This window comes from Geotrypetes seraphini, chromosome 9 (genome assembly GCF_902459505.1).
Source record: "Geotrypetes seraphini chromosome 9, aGeoSer1.1, whole genome shotgun sequence".
Taxonomy (NCBI): domain Eukaryota; kingdom Metazoa; phylum Chordata; class Amphibia; order Gymnophiona; family Dermophiidae; genus Geotrypetes; species Geotrypetes seraphini.
This window is the reverse complement of record NC_047092.1, coordinates 185710550-185731799: the sequence shown is the minus strand read 5'-3', so window position 1 is coordinate 185731799 and position 21250 is coordinate 185710550. Positions and strand designations below refer to the sequence as shown.

Here is a 21250-nt window from a genome sequence, read left to right as displayed (position 1 = left end):
CTGGAGGCCAATTAGCAATGGCATGCAATGGGTTAACCTCTCAATTCAAAGGAAAAACTGTTATGCTCAACTAATCCAGCTCCAGCGATAGCGACCAATGTTTGCCTTGAGAAGCAGACGGACCATCTCCTGGGGAGGAAGAGCTGAAAGTGTGGCTGGCAACTCTGAATCCACAAGGAGAATGACTGACTTTTGTTAAGGTAGGTGGGGGGGGGGGGGGGAAGAACCTAATTCACTGGCAGAAACTCCAGACAATGCCCTTATGGCACTGATACTATGGGTCTTGCTCTGAAGGCACAATTAACCTTTTTTAGGCTTATTTCACGTGCTTGATTACTGGATTCATTTATGGAGGGCTGTAACTTGAATGGAGAGCAGATTGTTTTCCTATGGAGAAGTAAATTATTTATTTAGGTGGGATTCTGGCAGGCTCTGTATTATAAAACTTCCACAGGACACTAGCGTTAACATCCAAACCCTTAAGGAAAGTGCAAGGACTGGACCCTGGGATAACAACTCACCTGTCACTTAACCCCCTTCCTTTCCAAACGCAAACACCATGCTGGAGCCCTAGTTCAATATGAACCTGCCATCAGCCCCCGCCGCACCTCACGCTTGCTGAATTTGACCCATTCTGCTTCTCCAGATTGACATCTCAAGAGATCAGGGACCAAGTCCGACTACTTCAAAAAGCCAAAAGAGAAGTCTCTGTGTAGTAACCTAGTGATTACAGCAGCTAGTTGAGAATCAAGAAAGACAAAGCCCACTCCTAAGTTCTTCACTCTCCACTGGCTCAGATAATAACTCAGATTGTAAGCCCTCTGGGACAGGAACTACCTCTATCTGAACTGTAACTCACCTTCAGCTTGAGTTTGAAAAGGTGAGTAATGTTAAATCCAAACAGCCAACCTTCTTGAGACTAGCTAAAGCGCAGTGATCTAAGCTAGTGGTTCCCAACCCTGTCCTGAAGGACCACCAGGACAGTCGGGTTTTTGGGATAGCCCTAATGAATATGCATGAGAGAAATTTGCATATAATGGAGGCGACAGGCATGCAAATCTGCTCCATGCATATTCTATCCAAAAAACCCGACTGGCCTGGGAGCCGCTGTCTAAGCTCCCCTCACCCACTAATCAGTAAGGTCAGATTTTCCAAGATTGTTTGAAATTAGATCTGGGGTCAAGGTTCAGGGTCAACACTTGGAAGATAGAAGACCCTGTTTCAATGCTGAACCCCCGAGTATAAAAGTAAACCATGTGGTCAGCAGTCATGCAAGTGTGTCTCTCTTTCCACTGGGCATGAAATGAGGATTAATTTGCGCAGACATTTGGTGAGACTGGCTCAAAAGCATGTTAATGAAGATGATTCTTTCCTTCTGGGGCAGCGTATCATGGAGTTTTGAACTGATATTTTAATTAACGTGTATTTGTTGTACATATTGTACCTTAATGAAAGACTTTTGGACAGAGGCATATGATTGAACTGAAAGAAGAAACCAAGGTGGTGAAGGTGACCTAAGGAGTGAGAAGTGTGTGCCTGTTTCTAGCATGCATCCAATCCCTTTCCCACCCCGCTACGTACTTGATGCTGTCTGTGTGCGTTTTGTATTCCATGATGGTGTTGGGAGGCAGGTTCAGCACTCGACGCAAAGTGTCCCGTATCCTGGCCGTTGTTGCCTGATCGCTCGCTGTTTTGTTCCATATTGAGATGATGTCTTCCTAGAAAAGCAAATTAATTTATTTTCAGGTTCTCTATGGCCCTTCCCAGAGCACTCCAAAAGCACAAGTGTGAAAAAACAAAGGCACATAATACATGAGGAGGGGGGAGAAAACTCAGTGGAGGAAAGGTGTTTTAATTCGGAGAACACAAGGAGGTGTGAAGAGCGAGTCAATTTTATAAATAAAATAAGTATGAGACAGATATCTAGATGACAGAGGGAGGAGCTACCCTTATTTCAATGTACATATATATTCCTGAGCTATGTTAAGCACTCTGGCCCAGATTACTTCAAACTGTATCCAACCCACAACGAAATAACTTAGTAAAAAAAGAAAAACTTTTAACACACAGATGTGACCAACCTCTCTATACAAGCAGTACACCAATATGAACATGAGAGTGAAGAGTAGATTCTCATCATAACGCCATGCGAATGCAGCAGACCGATGAAGTCCGAGTCCCACCCAAGGACAGTGCTGACTCCTCACCTGAAAGCGCACTGAAACCACAGCACCACAGATCTCCTCTCCCACCATGAACTGTTCCCCAAGCATTGCCAGAATGAGGTTCTCCCAGCAGCGGGATGCAAGGCCCTTGCGCAGACGGATAATCCACTTCCCACCATTTTTATTTGCATCATCCTGGGAAAAAGGAAAGTTATAAGTTTAATTTTACAGGCTTAGATGATGGAACAACCGAGCATGTCATCTACATGCAATAATTAATAATAATAATCAGTTTATATACCGCAAGGCCGTAAAGTTCTATGTGGTTTACAATAGTTTAAAAAAATATAAAAATAAAAGAAGTTGAATAGAATTAAAAAAGTTAAGCCAATAATTAGAGACATTAAAATGATCAAAATAGTGCATAATAAAATTTTTATGAATTAGCTGCCTAAATACTTCAAAACCAGATGTTTTTAGATGTCTCCTAAATTCCCCATAAGTGTCAGTAAGCAAAAGCAATTGTTCTAGGAAATATTTCTTCACTCAGAGGGTAGTAGACACCTGGAATGCAGAGTACATTAAGGGGATTCAAAGAGGGACTGGACAAGTTCCTGAAGGATACGGGGATTGAGGGATATAGATAGAGGTAGAGATAGGATTATGGAAGGATAATGGGGATTGAAAGGTTTTAGACAAAGGATCACTTACAGGTCATGGACCTGATGGGCTGCCGCGGGAGCGGACTGCTGGGCACGATGGACCCCTGGTCTGACCCAACGAAGGCCACTTCTTATGTTCTAAATCCTGACCCCCATAACGCTGCTTGATATGAAAAAAGATTTTGATGATGTTTTTTAAGTTTACATCCTCTAAGAGGATGTGAGTTTCTCTTATGTCTGTTGGTTGCAAAAGAGAAAAGCTCCATTATATATTTGGGAGCTAAACCAAACAAAGCCTTAAAAAAGAAGCCACCAAACTTAAACTTCACCCGCACCTCCATTGGCAGCCAATGCAGTACTCGATAGGAGGGTGTTACGTGATCGTATTTCTTCAGCCTGACCGCCACATTTTGTACTATTCGCAATCGTTGCATATTCTTCTGGGAAATTGCCAAATAGGCAATATTGCAGTAATCAAGCTGGCTTAGTATAGAGACTGTACCAAAACTCTAAATGATGAAACCTCAAAATACGCCCTAACGGACGGAAGCTTCCAAAGAATAAAGAATCCCTTTCTGACCAAAGAGTCCATCTGGTTCTTCATAGTCAAGCCCTGGTCCAGTATTATTCCCAAAACCTTAAAGGTAGATTAATACGTAATGATGTTTTAGTATCAAACGGGCACGGTGAAGCTACAAAATACTTTGTTTTTTCTGTGTTAAGTCATCCATTGCTCCATTAGACCTAATAGTTCTTTTTTTTTTTTTTTATTTTCTAATTTTTCATAAAGTGTACATAATAATTAATTACAATTTATAAATACATATTATCACTTTTATATCTAATACATTATATATCTGACTTTGATTTTCCCCCCTCACCCTCCCCCCTCCCTTTCATTACTTTATTATAATATTTTAATTTTCAAATTTTTATAAAAAGTATACAACATATTAGAATACAATTGATAAATATTCAATAACTTTTTTTTTTTTATATCTAATACAATATAATCTAAACAATTTTTATCCCATTTCCCTCCCCCCACCCTTTTATTACCTTTTTTTCATACGTTACATTTTGTATAATATATTATAACATACTATGTATAAATTAATTTTTCTTACCCCCCCTTTATGTGTGTCATAAAAAAAAAATCCTTAAAAGAAGAAAAGAAGAAGAAAACATCATATTATTTATTCATTACAGTATTTTGTCAATGGCCCCCATATTTTTATAAATTTAATATATGTCCCCTTTTGTACTGCTATTGTTCTTTCCATTTTAAAAATATGACATATTGTATTCCACCAAAATGTGTAATTTAGGTTGTTGTAATTTTTCCAATTGTTAGTTATATGTTGAATGGCAACCCCTGTCATAATTAATAAAAGCTTATTATTTTCTGGTGAAATTTGACTTTTTTTTCTCATCATTGTTCCAAATAAAATTGTATCATATGATATTGCAATATGATTTTCCATTAATTTATTAATTTGTGGCCAAATTGAATTCCAAAAAATTTTTATATAAGGACAATGATATAATAAATGATCTAATGTCCCTGGTTCTAGATTACAATGCCAGCATCTATTAGACTTAGAACTGTCTAATTTTTGCAAACGGGTAGGGGTCCAAAAAGCTCTATGTAATAAAAAGAACCATGTTTGTCTCATAGATGCTGACACTGTACATCCCATTCTCCAAGACCAAATTAGTGGCCATTGAGATGCATTAATTTGATGTCCAATCTCAATGCTCCAAATGTCTCTTAGGCCATTTTTTGGTTTTTTATTTAAATATCCAGATATTAATTTATACCACAATGCGGCTTGATGTCCTAGGAAGTCTGCTTTAAAGCATAAGAATTTTAAACTATATTGATTGTTTAATGATTTCCATTCAGGGAACCCAACCTGAATGGCCTGCTTCAATTGCAACCATTTAAAACTTTGTGTTTTATTGAGACCAAATCTATGTTGCAATTGTGAAAAATCCAGCAGTTTACCTTCTGATATAATATCATCTAGTGTTCTAATGCCTGCATTAATCCAGTTCTTCCAAAGGATTTGAGCTCCGCCAATTTTGATCTTGGAGTTTATCCATATGGATTGATTAGTTGATTTGTATATTGGGATGGGTGTTAATTTATCAATAAATCTCAATGTTTTCCAAATATCCATTATTATTTTATTTTCTTTGTATCTTTTAGGTATATTAATACTTGGTAGATGAACTAAATTTAGGGGAAATATAAGGCGCCATTCCAAATATAACCAATCTGGTGCATTATCTATAAGTTCTGGGAGGATCCAATACATACCCTGACGTAGAATATAGGCTTGATGGTACCTATAAAAATTTGGAAAATTTACCCCTCCCTCCTTAATTGATTTTTGTAAGGTTACTAAAGCTATTCTAGGTGTTTTACCAAGCCAAAGAAATTTTGTTAAAATTCTATTAAGCTTTTTATAAAAGGACCCCTGAAAATAAATAGGTATCATACTCATTTGGTAGCAAACAACAGGCAACATCATCATTTTAATAGTTTGAACTCTTCCCCACCAAGAAATATGTAATGGGTTCCATTGCTCACATAACTCCGTAACTTTTTTTAATACATATTTTTCATTTTCTTTTACAGTATCTTCAATTGTTTTTTTAACTTGAATGCCTAGATATTTAAATCCTTCTTCTTTCCATATGAATGGAAAAGTATCAAATAATCCTTTTACACAGTGAACATTCAAAGGTATAATTTCAGATTTATTCCAATTAATTTTATAACCTGAAAATTTGCCAAACTTATCAATTATTTCCAATAAAGAAGATAAGGTAGACTCTGGATTTCTCAAATAAAGCAAAATATCATCAGCATAAGCCGAAATTTTATATTCCATATCTGAATATGGAATACCTTGTATCTCCCTAGTTTGCTGTATTGTTAACAATAAGGGTTCTAATACAACATCAAATAACAAAGGAGATAAAGGACAGCCTTGTCTAACTCCCCTCTGCAATTGAAAACCATCAGATATCATATTATTAATATTTAATCTTGCTATCGGGAAGCTATACAATGTTTTTACCATTTGTATAAATCCAGAACCTATACCAAACCATTCTAAAGCCTGATACATAAAATTCCATTCTACCCTATCAAATGCTTTCTCAGCATCTAATGAAACTGTAAAAGCCGGTTCATCCATTTTTTTTGACAAGTTTAGCATGTGAAATAATAGTCTAGAGTTATTGGAGGAATGTCTTTTAGCAACGAAACCCGTTTGATGCATATCTATAATATGTGGGAGAGCTTTGGCTAATCTCAAAGCCAAAATTTTTGCCAAAAGTTTATTATCAACATTTATCAAAGATATAGGCCTGTAGTTTGAAACCAAAGTAGGATCTTTATTTGGCTTAGGCAAAACAATTATTATTGATTCAGCCATAGTACCTTTTATATTACCTTTTATAAGTTGTGTCTGATATAATTTTAATAAATGTGGGGAGAGGATATTTTGAAATGTTTTATAAAATTCTACTGTGTAACCATCACCACCTGGAGCGGATCCAACTCTAAGAGATCTCAATGCTGATTCTAATTCTTTTAATGATATAGGTTCTTCTAAACTTCGTTTTATATGATCAGGAATTTTAGGTCCATTAATTAAATCTAAAAATTTTTTTCCATCTTTTTGTTTCTCCAAATAAGGTTCAGAAGAATATAGATCTTTATAAAAATTTAAAAATTGTTTTAATATTCTATTTGTTTGATTTGTTATTATTCCATTATCATCTTTTATTCCATTAATATTAGTTCTCCTTTTTTTAGCCTTAAGATAATTTGCCAATAATTTTCCCGCCTTATTAGAATTTCCATAATACACTGTTTGCTTGGAAAACAAATCTTTTCTTATCATTTTTGAAGTTAATTCATTATATTTACCTTTTACTTTCAAAAGAGCTTGCAAAACTTCATATTCCCATTTACTTATCAATTTAGCTTCTAATATTTTTATTTCTTTTTCTAATTCTTTATATTGTTTTTTAATTTGTTTCCTAATAAATGCTGAATATGATATAATATTACCCCTCATAGTTGCTTTAAATGCATCCCATACATTCTCTATAGATGTATCTTCCACTAAATTTGTTTGAAAAAATTCATTAATTTGTGTTTTAAAATTTTCCAAAAATTTGTCATCCACAAGCAATGCATTATCAAATCTCCAAAGAGGTCTATTATTTTCTAATTGATCTGATTGTAATTCTATCCATATTCCCGCATGATCCGTAATGATAATAGGATCAATGGAGGCCTTAATCACCTGTTGCACTTTATTTGTTGAAACAAAAATATAATCGATTCTTGAAAATGATTTATGAACCTGTGAACAAAAGGAATATTCCTGATCATTAAAATGAAGAATACGCCATATATCCTTCAAATCGCATGATCGAACTAAATTATCTAGACCTAAAGATTTAATATTTTTACCTGGTTTTTTATCCAATAATGGATCCATTACAGCATTAAAATCTCCAGCCACCACTAAATTAGAGGCAGCCAGTGGTAATAACATATTTTGTAGCTTTTTGAAAAATTCTAATTGATTCGAATTAGGGGCATATATGTTAAATAACGTCAGGGTATCATTTCCCATACCTATATCGATATGTATCCATCTTCCATGTGGATCTGAACTTTTTACCTTTATATTGGCCGTACATTTTTTATTTATAAGAATTGCAACCCCTGCTTTTTTACCCACTGCTGGAGCAAAAAAACATTCCTTTATCCATCCACCTGATAATTTCTGTGATTCCTTCATATTAAGATGGGTCTCTTGCAGACAGTAAATATCTGCATTTTGCTTTTTTAGAAATGTTAATATTTTCTTCCTTTTAATTACATGATTCAGGCCATTGACATTAATAGAATATATTTTAAAAGACATTATACATTTTAATACTTTTCATTATCTTATTCTTCTTCTCCTCTTTCATATTTAATATCCAAAAAATTTTCTTCACGACATACATATTTAACCCTAATGTATATCCCTTAATTATTCTAGTAAATATTTTCCTTGTCCCTCCCTTTCCCACCCAATACATTGGCTGCTTAAGGATACACATTGGAACTGTAATCCAAACATTCTCCCCATTCCAGGCAATCAATATTCAATATTTAAACAAATTTCCCTTCTATCTATCTATATTGATCTTTTATATCTTTAATCATTTTCCATAACATTTCATTAATGTATCATTATCCATTTAACAATATGTTAATTTGTATTTCCTTAGTATTATGATTTCAACATATAATTATTTTAAACATATATGTAGTGTATTATTTAATAATTTTCCTATATTTTGTTCTTCTTTTTTTTTTTTTTTTTTTTTTTCTTATAATTATTATTGTCTTTTCTTTGTATTGTTTTCCTCCTTTTCTTCAGATATTTTGATATGTCATATTTTCTAATTTTTCATAGAGTCTTCAAAACCATCTTAATATTCTATGTTAAAATATCATAGGTTCTGGTTTAGAGAGAAATTCTTTTAGTTTTTCAGGGTCCTCAAAATATAAGGATTTGTCTCCAGATGATACTCTCATTTTAGCCGGGTAGTATAGACCATATTTAAATCCTTTTTCTTTTAGTAGAGGTCTCATGTCTAGTAGTCTTTTTCTTTTGTTAGCTGTGTTTTTGGCAAAGTCTGGTAAAAACCATAATCTTGATCCTTTATAATTTAGGTTTTTGTCTTTTTTTGCAGCATTTAGTATCTCTAGTGCTTGTTGGTATCTCAGCATTTTGAAAATTATTGGTCTTGGTCTGTTTTTATTTTCTAAATTTTTAATTGGGATTCTATGCGCCCTTTCAATTTCAATTGGTTGTTTCAAGTCTAATTGTAGTATTTTTGGAATTAAATTTTCAAGGAAAAGGATAGTATTTTTTCCCTCTAAATTTTCTTGTATTCCAAAAAGTTTGATGTTTTTCCTTCTTCCTCTATTCTCGTAGTCCTCCAGTTGATCTTTTAATTTATTTAATTCCAGGCTGTCGTTTTTACATCTTTTTGATTCACATTCTATAGTTTCCATTTTTGATTCTAGTTCAGTTGTTCTTTTGTTGTTAACTTCCATTTGTCTATGAATATTTAAAATTTCTTCTTTCATTTCCGACATATTAGTTATAGTTTCCTTGAGCATTTGTTTGATTTGTTTTAGTTCTTCCATAACTTCAGCTTTGCTTAATATGTCTGATTCTTCGATAGGAAGTGGTATCTTGCTTGGTGTTATTTGGTCTTGTTTCTGTCTTTTTGCAGATGTACCAGCCTCATTTTTGTTTTGTCTGGTACTTGTCATGTTGTTGTTTTCTTTTTCTTGGTTATTCTTATTTCTTATATTTAATCTCTTAGATTTAGATTTGATATTCTTAGGTTTTTAATCTCTTTTCTTCCAAGATTTAGTTTTATCTTTTGAAGTAGAAATTTTCTTTTTAAGCCCTTTTCTTTTTCTCAGTTATCTGTCACAATCTTGAGTATTCCTTTTTTAGTTTATTTATCTCTTTAATATTAGCTAGATGTTTATTTTTAATTTTTTTCTTTTTCCTTCTTTTTTCCTTTACTTATGTCCTTTTTTTTCTTTTATTTTTCTCACTTTACTGTTTCAATGAAGGAGGGGAACATTCAGTCCAACAACATTTCCTTCCCTTAGATCTCTCCTGACTTTCACTCTCTCTTTTAATGAGACACCGTTTCAGCACTGACAAAAATTCTTGGTATTTATTTTTTTCTTTCTTTGTAATTTCAGGAGACTATATAATCTCTTTTGTTCAGAATTCACAATAATCTGTCTTGTTTCAGTTTTTGCACAGTTATAATTTTTACAGTACTAGTTTTAGTACCGCTTTGAAACTTTCCTCTTTATAGTCAGTTTTTTATTTATTTTTTTTTTCAGCTGACTTCACTGCCTCTCTGTATCAATCAGGGAAAAGTTGTTAAAAATTATTTTATCCTCAGCCTTTTTTCAGTGTCAGCAGTTTTTTATCTGTTATCTACTTCAATATCTATCAATCGTTGAAGAAAAATAAACAAATAGATAGGTTTCAGGCAGAAGTTCATTTAGTCACTCTGTGTTCTGTTTCTTCATTAAACTGAAAATGGCCGCCTCAAACGGCCACACTTAAGAATTCTATTGACAACATCCACACATTAAGAGTCAATCTTTCTTATACTTTTTTTTTATCTGTAGTTAGTATTTTTTTCCTTTTAAACAAGTCTTCTAATAATTACAGCTTTAACAGTATTAATTTTAAAACTGCATTGAAACTTTTTTTTTTTTTTTTTTCCCTTCCGTTTGCCAATTCAATTATCAGCCTTTCCTCACAGTCATTTCACATCAGCTTAAAGACAATTCGGTAGAATCAGTAATTTATCTTTAGTTAGCCACTATTCAATGTCAGCATTTCTTTCTCTATTTCCTCACCATTCCAGTTCTTCGATGTCTTATCGTTTCAGCGGTGAAATAAAATCTGTATTTTTGAGTCTTTTCACAGTTTTGAAAGAGGGTAGATTCAAACTGCCAGCTCTCTCCTCCCTCTCCAATTCCTTTCACTGTCGGTCATTCACAATATTATTTAGACTTTTTCTCTCTATTATTTATTTATCTCCGATGGTGCGCCGATCTGTCACTTATCTTCGATATCTCGCCGTTTCAATGCTTAGAAAAAAAAAACCGGCAATCCTCTCTTCCAGCTCTCCTCTCACAAGCCCAATCGCAGCTGCGATAGAGGAGAGCAAAATTCACTGAAATAATCTTTTATTTCAATTAACTTTGAGTTATTTTTATCTTTTTTTTTTTTTAACGACTCACTTTTCAAAAGCCGGTATTCCTCACAGGCTGCACTGTCTCAGCGCTGCATTTCAAGTCTGTCCATATCGTTGGAGATAAAAAACGATACTTTGCCTTCTCAGCTCTCAATTACCTCAGGCTTCGTTTTTAACTTCAGTAAAAGAGGTCATCTCATTTATCCTATGTTCCTCTTCTTTAGCAATTATTTCTTTAATGAAATTATCCAGAAGGAAAAATATTTTTTTATATTCTGTGCCTAGATGGTGAGGAGCTTTGCGACTACACTTCCATTCGTGTTCGCGCTAAGCCACGCCCCCCTAGACCTAATAGTTCTATTGCTTTAGGACTAACTTCAGAAAGAGAACTAGCAAATGGAATAATGATCGTAAAATCATCTGCATAACTAAACAGCTTTATCCTCCAGATGGGACAATTGCGCACCTAATGGTGACATATAAACGTTAAAGAGCAATGGGGACAATGGTGAACCTTGCGGAACGCCAGATGAATTATTCCAAATACCTGAAAGATCATTACTGAAACAAACTTGAGAAAGCCCCGGAACCATTCTAACATCAAATGCAGAACTCATATCAAATTGCATGATCACGGCATTAAGACCTTCACTACACAAAGAATGTAAATTGTCCAAACTAGCCGCAATTACTGTCTCGGTACTAAATAAAGGTCTAAAACCAGATTGAGATTCAGGCAAGAGAAAATTGATCAAGATATTCCATTAGTTGAGAATGGACCAATCCTTCCATAATTTTTACAAAAAATGGAATGGATGCTTCTGGTCTATAATTAGTGATTAATGCTAATGATTATTTTTTTTTGGGGGGGAGGATTGGAGTAATTATAATAGGACCATTATTAGTGAGGAATTTTCCATTCTTTAAATTATCAGTCAGACAATTCAACAAATTCAGTTTAAAATCTAATGGAGCTGATTTCATAATTTCCGGTGGACAAGAGTCCAAAACACAATATGATTTAGCATATTTGTTATATAATTTAATATAAATATTCCATTCTAATTCATGAAAGGTGCTCCAAATCATATCCTCTTGTATTACATTTCCCTGCATATTAGGCATTTGAGATTCATGAGTATCATTTATCAAGCATTTATTTCTTAGATTTTTTTTTTCTTAGATTAGCTGCAACACTTTTGACTCCAACAAGGGTAGCAAAAGAATAAAAGTGCTCACCATCTAACGGCCTGAAATTGGATCCGACATTAAACCATCAAATCTGTAAAATCCAATACTGCCCACAGATTAACAGATGACCTTGAGAACAATACCAGCTAAATAAAAGTAGGAATGACAAAACCAAAAAAAGGCCAAGGAGACCTAGTTCTCAATAAGACTCTTTATTCAGTGCAGCAAAACAGTTCTTGAGAAGCAGGTCTCCCTGGCCTTTTTTAAGTCATTCCTACGCCATCTCTTCTGTCCATATTTCTCTAAACCTAAACTACAGTAACTCTATGGACAACCAGACTCCCCCAATGTGATTATTCTGCTACACCTTTGTGGCCACCCCTCCACTAGCATCTGAGACAGACTTTGAGGGGGGGGAGCTGTAGTCTCAATTCAAGACTACCACTGGCATGTTGCAAGCTTATGAGCAACACTTGTTTAAACAGAACTTGGCAATACCATTTTCCTTTTTCTTCATAGACTCGCTTAGATCTGTGCATTCAAGTACCTTTGTTTAATGGCTGGCACTTGAATGCACTCAGCTAACTGCAGAGTCAGGGCCTCTTGCACTGTTCATAGAAACAGACGGCAAATAAGGGCCACGGCCCATCTAGTCTGCCCACCCTAATGACCCTCCCCTACCTTTGCCTAGTGAATAGAACCCACGTGTCGATCCCATTTGGCCTTAAAATCAGACACGCTGCTGGCCTCAATCACCTGCAGTGGAAGACTATTCCAACGATTAACCACCCTTTCAGTGAAAAAGAATTTCCTAGTTTCCCGCCTCTGATTTTCCACGGATGCCCTCTTGTTGCCATGGGTCCCTTGAAAAAGAAGATATCTTCTTTCGCTTCGATGCGGCCCGTGAGATACTTGAACGTCTCGATCATGTCCCCCCTCTCTCTGCGCTCCTCCAGCGAGTATAGCGAGTATAGCTGTTCATGTATGTTCATGCGCTGCTTTCAGCACACAGTTTTCCTCACCTTTTCTAAGCCTCAAGAAGTTCTGAGAATGTACTGCAGGAGCTTTCTTCTATATATGGTCCACATAAGCCCTGGTACTCCAAACCAAGGCCAACAATACAGTGAAAAGCACTACAAATGATTCAAAACGCTACTTCAAGGTTGATTTGTGGTGTCAGAAAGTTTGAACACATGACACCCTGGTGTTCAAAGTATTTACCATGGGGATTCCTTGGAATTTATCGCAGGCTACGGTCAGAGGGTGTGATATGATTGTCGTTGATGGACTTCTCAAAAGTGCACCAAGAGAACACAAGATCTTCTGCTATTTCCATCATATGATTAACTCTGTGGAACAAATTAACTGGGCCGCAAAGAGCTCTTCCTGATTTTCAGAAGTTTAAGAAAATGCTCAAGACTACACTTTTTATAGAAGCTTTCCAATGAACGATGATTCTGGTTCATTTTGGTTTTGGGATTAATATACCATGAAGCGTTGAGTTAATCGTTTCCATTGAATGATCTGTAATATGTGATGTTTGTACGAATCTTGTTTATTTTTATTTTATATATGTTACTAATTGTAAAGCTGCCTAGGTATAGGTGGTTGAGAAATCTTTTAAACAAATAATGCTCCAGATCAATGCCTACAATATAGCTGAAACTGCCTACTCACTTCCCACATAGGTTTGATCCCTTCTTTGAAGAGATGAAAGTCGCTGTGTCCTGTCAGGTCCCCGGGACGTACCATGTGACTGTAAAACCTCCAAAACTGCTCCACCTGGGGGGAAGGCATGTAGAGAAAACAGATATCAGGCAGTTGACAATCAAGAAAAAGACATTTTGGTCATTTCAAGTTTTGCCTTTCAAAAGTGAAGGGAAAAATAAAACAAGATGAATAGATGGATGGGAAAAGGCTGCAGCTTCAGCGAGACCTTTGGCTGCTGGGAACAAATGACGTCCTGTTCAATGAGAATCAGAAAACAGCAATACCACATTAGCAGCAAGGAACAATAAAAACCCAAGAATTCCTTCATGTAAAAACTTTCTACATCACAGGCGAGCTCAGTGCTCCGATTAGAAATTCTTACACGGATGTGAAGAAAGCTCTTACAAACTGATTTCTTGTTCGGTTGCAGATCAGTATTTCCCGCGCGCCCCCCCCCCCAAAAAAAAGAGCACATTTCACTGACCAATTAAGAGCGATAAACATCAGAATTTTTTTTCAATTGGTAACACACCAATGATTTAAAATACCAACAAAGTTACTCCCGCTTCTGAAGCGCCAGCAGAAAACCGCGAGTGTTGTCCGTGTTGGAATCGATTCACTTTAGTAGTTCCGGAAGTACTTTAGGACATAGACCGTGTTCAGCGTGAAGCCAGTACCTGAAAGAAATCACAATGCAGCCACAGCCAAAGCAATGCACTTGCCAAGCTCTCACGCATGCCTCAACTTTTCTTAGACCAATTCCCTCATCGCAGATTAGAATCTAACTATAAAAGGTTTAGATCAAGTCTTAAGAGATTTTTCCTAAATACACTGCGGATGCGATTTCCTTCACTGTGATGCGCGTCTGAGGACATGCTCATTTCTAGTTTTTGGTCTGTTCCATTCCTCCACCCTCCCCTTTTTTGATACCTTTCTGCTATATGTCATGATTATCATAATTCTGTTTGCTTACATTCTTCTATTTCTATGGAAATTTGGGGATTTTAATTAATGATAGCATTGTAAATTATAATTTCTGTGTCTTTTGGTTTATATTATTATAATAAACTGCTCTATTGGCCTAGCTGGAAGGCAGTATATCAAGTCTTTCATTAAACAAATGACAGAAAACTAGTTTACATCCACTTGAGTTTCAAGCCAAGGGCATCCCTTCAACTTCTAATCCCACAAAACTGAGCCTCAACATCCTGCAAGGTATTGCTTTGGTTTCTCCTCCTTCCAGCTTTCAGGCATCATTTTAATGAGCCCACAGGGAGGAACAGGCTGGTGGTATAGGCCACAAATTAGAGCCTGAAACTTTGAGACTCCGATTCATGTTCTTTTTGCTTTATCTTGCTTTATAGTGCTCAGACTGTGGGCTCTTTGTCAATTGAGAACATTTTATGAAGCATCATTGGGAGCTAATGTGTTTTACTTTCAAGTGACCTTCAATGTCCATTCCAACAAATCCCTTGGGAATGGTGCATTTTGCAACTAGTCTGTCAAAATTGGGGGAGGAAGGGTTTGAACCGAGACCTTTTGTTCTTTTTCTTTTCTCCTCCAGCTCTTCTGACAGACTAACTCATCTGCCTTAAACTAGCTCAAGGGTTCTTAACCTTCCTCTCAGGAAAAACACAAGACTGGTTTTTAGAATAGCCACAATGAATGAGGCACATTTACATATGTAAAAAAAAGACAATGCACACATATTTCCTACAAATACCTTAAGAAATCTGACTGGCTGGGCTAAGAATCACTGGACTAGCCAAGAAGCTGCTGGGTTGATCCAGTAAGGCTTGGACCACATGGATTTTATTCTTTCTATACCTGACTTTACCTCAAGTCTTTTCAAAGCAAGATGCAATCCAAATAGGTAGTTTCTAAGTTTATTAAAAATTTGTTATACCACTAAATCAAAACTTCTTAGTGGTTTACAGAGCAGGTAGTTTCCTGTCCTTAAAACCTTCCAGCACCTTCTGGAAGTTGTAAGATAGCAACATGCAGCAGTATCACTGGTCAGAGGACTCTTGCTTTTTACCTGGACTGGTCCTACGAACAGCCCACAAGGGGGCTAGAACTTTCCTGCCTTGACATAAGAACATAAGCAATGCCTCCGCTGGGTCAGACCTGAGGTCCATCGTGCCCAGCAGTCCACTCACGTGGCGGCCCAACAGGTCCAGGACCTGTGCAGTAATCCTCTATCTATACCCCTCTATCCCCTTTTCCAGCAGGAAATTGTCCAATCCTTTCTTGAACCCCAGTACCGTCCTCTGCCCTATTACATCCTCTGGAAGTGCATTCCAGGTGTCCACCACACGTTGGGTAAAGAAGAACCTCCTAGCATTTGTTTTGAATCTGTCCCCTTTCAACTTTTCCGAATGCCCTCTTGTTCTTTTATTTTTTGAAAGTTTGAAGAATCTGTCCCTCTCTACTCTCTCTATGCCCTTCATGATCTTGTAAGTCTCTATCAAATCCCCTCTAAGTCTTCTCTTCTCCAGGGAAAAGAGTCCCAGTTTCTCCAATCTCTCAGCGTACGAAATGTTTTCCATACCTTTTATCAGACGCATCGCTCTCCTCTGAACCCTCTCGAGTAACGCCAGGTCCTTCTTAAGGTACGGCGACCAATATTGGACGCAGTACTCCAGATGCGGACGCACCATCGCCCGATACAATGGCAGGATAACTTCTTTCATTCTGATAGTAATACCTTTCTTGTTTATAGCTAGCACTCTCTTAGCGGCCGCTGTGCACTGTGCCATCGGCTTCATTGTCATGTCCACCATTACCCCCAAGTCCCTTTCTTGGGTACTCTCATTCAATAACATCCCTCCCATTGTATAGCTGTACCTCAGGTTTCTGCTTCCCACATGTAGTACTTCATCTGCCATCTCGTCGCCCATTCCCCTAGTTTGTTCAAGTCCCTTTGCAATTCTTCACAGTCCTCTTTAGTCCGAGCTCCACTAAATAGTTTGGTGTCATCCTACATATCCCATTAAGGACAGGCCATCCTGAACCTTACCAGACATTAGCTAAGTACGGGGAAACTTGGCTAGTCATATTAATACGAGTCACTTATTATATCTGATGGTTGGTTGCATAACTAAATCTTCTTTGTCTTATTCACTGTTTCCAATTGTTTGTTTTTAGATCTGTGTCCGTGACTGGTCAGTTTCTTTCTTATTTGGTTTGTACGTATGTTTTGGGGTTTTTTTAGTTATAATTTTTATTCGTCTTTATAATTTACATCAAGTGTAACAGGAAATAACATTTGAATTGTAAAACAATCACTTGATTTGCTATAATATCATCTGAAAATCACGAAATTTAACCACCCTTTCCGTCTCTATTACATCACAAAATATTCATATATTATATTATACATTATATGATTTAATAAAATACAAAAAAATACCATCCCACCCACCCATTCCCATCCCCTCATTTCAATTATCTTATTATGGGAAAATGTTTATTGCTCATTACAAAAGTCTGTTAATGGTCCCCAAACCTCTTGAAATTTACCAAAATATCCTCTCTGTATTGCTAATGTTCTTTCCATTTTATAAATATGACATACAGAACTCCACCAGAAACTGTCATTTAATCTGCTCTGATTTTTCCAATTGAATGTAATCTGTTGAATGGCAACTCCAGTCAAAATAAGTAAAAGCTTTTTAAAACGTTTTTTTTTAAACCAGTTCATTTAGGGGTTTTCACAAGGATTAAGTATGCCTCAATAGCTTCAGGATCAAACTGAAATCCTGTTGTCAATATAGGACTGCATGTGCAGTTTCAGGATCCTGCCAAGCACTGCTCAGACTCTATGTGCCCATGGGATGCAACAAGCGATTTGCCTTTTTTTACTGACTTGTTCAACATTGGCACTTTTAGAGATTCCCAAAACTGTCCTGAGCTACATTTGGAGTGCTTAATCAAAGAGAGAAATACTTCCCAGGCAATCTGGCATCTGGACTGGTATGAAAGAGGAATCAAGAGCCTCTATTCACACTCAAATACTTTGCCCTTCATCCTGTCATGCTGCTCTGCAGAGGACAAAATGGAAGGCAGAACGAGGCATGAAGAGGAAGTGAGGATCATTAACTTATAATAAGAAAAAATAGTGCAGTAGACATGCACTTACCGAAGCGAATGAGCCAATCTGTTTAATGTTCTGTTCGTAGCTTTGGGAGCAGGTGGGTCTCCCTGGGGTTCTCCTGGAGTACCAGAAAGAATAGTTATACTGCAATGGGTGTTCAGCTGGGCCCGGCACAATAGCCTGTGAAAAAGAGCAGCTCGGACACTGTATCAAAAAGAAATGCCCAAAATTGACAAGCATTATGTACTATGACAAGCAAAATTAGCCTCATGTCACACTCACTCTATGTCTGCTTTTTGAGCATTGTTTTAGGGATTCTTGCCCAGAAATAGCTAAGAAGAAAAAAAAAAAAAAAAATTTAAATTGAATCAGGTTGGGCAGACTGGATGGACCATTCGGGTCTTTATCTGCCGTCATCTACTATGTTAGAACATTTTATTGGACTTAATCTATGACTTGCTTGTAGAGCTGGGTGGGGTCCTCAGCCCACTTTCCAATCAGTTCACAGAATAGAACAAAGCTAAATGAAAAAGTACTTAGTCCAATATAAAGCAACTCCTTGCTTGCTGACCCTTATTTTCTACATATCTAAGTAGGTCCATGGAGCATGCAATAAACCTACTAAGTAAAACAAACTGGAGAAGATATTTCTTCATTGAATGTGTAATTAAACGCTGGAATTTAATGTTTCAGCCTTTTGGCTAAGATCAAGTGTAGATACTCTGGAATTCGTTGTCAGTGAATGTGGTGAAAGCAGTTAGCTTAGCAGGGTTTAAAAAAGGTTTGGCTAATTCCCTACAAGTTAAAAAAAAAAAAGCCATTATTAAGGATGGGACTTGGGGAAATCCACTGCTTATTTCTAGGATAAGCAGCATAAAATCTATTATACTATTGGGAATCTTACACTTGTGATCTGGGTTGGCCACTGTTGGAAACCTTTGGTCTGTCCCAGTATGGCAACTCTTATGTTCTTATTCTAACCACAAATCACACCAATGACGCACAAAACTCTGATCCTTCAGGTGCAAATGTATGCATGATGGTTCCCAGGAGAATAAATCCCTAGTGCCCATGAAGACTGACAGACTGACACTGAATGCTTTTTCACAGGAAGTCCATCAATGGAGTGAAGAACAGGAAATACATAGTTCACACCCTTAATGTGCCACAAACTCTATATGCAATTTTGGGGTGTCAGCACCTCTAGACAGACCTGGAGCAGATATGACTTGAGGAAGAGCTGAAAGGGAGAGAAATGGGCAGGCAGGATGGCAAAGCAGGTGCTCAGGCCATAGCGGTTTGGCTGGATTGTGATTTTCAGAGAGCATTTTCAGGTTGTCCCTAGATTCAAAGTACTGGCCAGAGGGGAGATGGTTTATCTCGCAGTGTGAAACACATAAATACTGGCAGGGAATCTTCACAACATGTGAGATCCTTTCATTATTACTCATAGGACTCACAAGGTGATACCTGGGTGTAAAATACTTAGTACTGCAGTTTCCAAGCTACTGCTTTTGCTTTCTGACTTGCACAAAGGACACTTGAAAGATGACTTCTCAGCACATGTCATATACAAGTTACAGGATTTATTCCAACAGCTCCAGTACCTGCTGCAGGGAAATCGAAGATGAAAAGGACAAGAGGTGCTGTATGAGCCCAATCTCTAATCATCTAGTTAAAGCAGTCGTTATCCTGCTCAGGGATAACCCACTTTGCTATGCATAGAGGATGTAACTGCTTTCTTTTTTGAATGTGACACTGTCATGTTCAGAAGAATATCCAAACTGGGTCCATCTAGTCCAGTATTTTGTTTCCACCAGTGGCTAATCCAGATCATAAGTACATGGCAGAAAACCACCTACTAGCAACTCTGAGCAGGATGGAGGTGTTCTGGACTCACCTTCCTCTTGCAGCCTTGGCTTTTGTCCTTCTCTGGTTTTTCCTTCTCACTGTCTTTCTGTGCGCTGTTCTCCTCGTTCTGTTCATGGTCTCCACTGTCATCATCCTTCAGACTGTAGATGAGAGAATAAACAGGGACACACATCATTTTGGGAGCTGCTACTGTTCTTCCCTATCTGCTTCCACACCGGCCTTCAGAACCAGGGCTTTAAAGTCGGTACACAAAACCTTCCGACTCCTTTATTTAGATATCTATATAGGAGTTCACGGGGATGGGGACAAACTTTGTCCCTGTGTCATTCTGTGTGCCACTTTCACTAATCTCGTAAATATCATAAAATATATTCCATTTTGTAATCAAAGAAATTAATATCGAAATGTATTCTAAAAGTAAGACATAGCCTAAAACAAACTGGTTAATCAAATTATCTGTGAAATAAGAAATATAAGCATTATATTTGCATGACATATAATTTCACTCTATTAGGAATTGGAATCGGCACATTTTCATCGACTTCACAGCCCTGTTCAGAACATCCCTGGTTTTCCTCCAAAATTCCTCACAATGTTCATAATCTAAACTAAACTAAACTAAATCTTGGATTTATATACCGCATCATCTCCACTGATGGAGCTCGGCACGGTTTACATGGTTAGGGAAGGAACGGAAATCCAATGGAATTATATAAGTAAGAGAGGAGAGAGGTTTAGGTGTAAGAAAAGACAAACTTATAATATTATACATCAGTATGAGACAGAGGAAAAAAAACTACAGATCCATCAAGAAGAGAAACACTGGTACAAAATGCAGCAATCACAATATCATGAAACATTTGCAGAGTTCAGATGGCTGATCCAACTCGTACAGGATGCAGCTCCCACTAGAACATTTAAAAACTGAGCAGACTCTTTCATGAAACCCTGTTACTTTATTCGAAGCATTCACCAGGGCATCTAAACTACATATATCCCTGAGCTGTGCAAATATTGAATGCCAGTAGAAAAGGTGACTAAAATCGGCAGAAACAAAAAAATGAGGTTTTACTGAATTCTGTTAGAGAAAACAGCCCAAAGCCCATCCTTTTATGTGAAAATAATTTCAAAGTTACAGAAGTTCAAACATGTAACTTTTGTAGACTGCTTGTGGACCTATGACATGAAAAAAGCAAACAAACATTCTCAACATTTGGGATCTGCTACATTAGTCATCTTTTCCGAGAGCTGGTCACGTATCTGGCTTTGCCCGACAAATATTCCTGTGCATTATTTTCTGCACACCTCAGAATTCTGAGGAACAGAATGTTGATCTGCTGTTACGGGCAGAGGAGGACCGGTTTCCAGATCCTGACAAGAGATCATTGTCTTCATTCAAAAAGCGAGAATATTCTTTGTCAGAGGATGAAAGATTCAAGGTAACTAACTGCATGTATGCTATACCAGATAACATTCATTTCAAACAAGCTTGGAGGTAAATAACAAAACCTCAGACCATATTGCTGCGTCTCATGACAGCCAATGGCTGTTTGACAAATGCAATGTTGTAGTTTCAATCATTGGTCCGCCTTCGTCCCTTTGATATAAGTGCAATAATTCATTAAAGAAATCTTATAGTTTTATGATTAATGAAGTTAATGTGATTGTCAAAAATTGATAATAGGATTGTGTAAAATCAGATGAAAATTCTGTGCAAAATAGCA

General features: G+C 36.8%; 1 protein-coding gene across 5 annotated transcripts in view; it reads right to left on the bottom strand.

Moving 5' to 3' along the window:
* EIF4E2 (eukaryotic translation initiation factor 4E family member 2) overlaps positions 1 to 21250 on the bottom strand; it is a 44879-nt gene that overhangs the window by 18764 nt on the left and 4865 nt on the right. For 3 of the 5 annotated variants that reach the window (XR_004540703.1, XM_033959466.1, XM_033959467.1), the window contains exons 2-6: positions 19555 to 19666; positions 17700 to 17858; positions 13526 to 13630; positions 2208 to 2360; positions 1582 to 1718 (exon numbers count right to left, since the gene is read on the bottom strand). Coding sequence is in view for 4 of the 5 variants with exons in the window: in XM_033959466.1 (XP_033815357.1) it covers positions 1582 to 1718; positions 2208 to 2360; positions 13526 to 13630; positions 17700 to 17858; positions 19555 to 19666 (666 nt within the window). In the remaining variant the exon portion in view is untranslated. The remainder of the gene's footprint in view (positions 1 to 1581; positions 1719 to 2207; positions 2361 to 13525; positions 13631 to 17699; positions 17859 to 19554; positions 19667 to 21250) is intronic. The other 2 variants (XM_033959468.1, XM_033959469.1) reach the window with 2 other exon arrangements.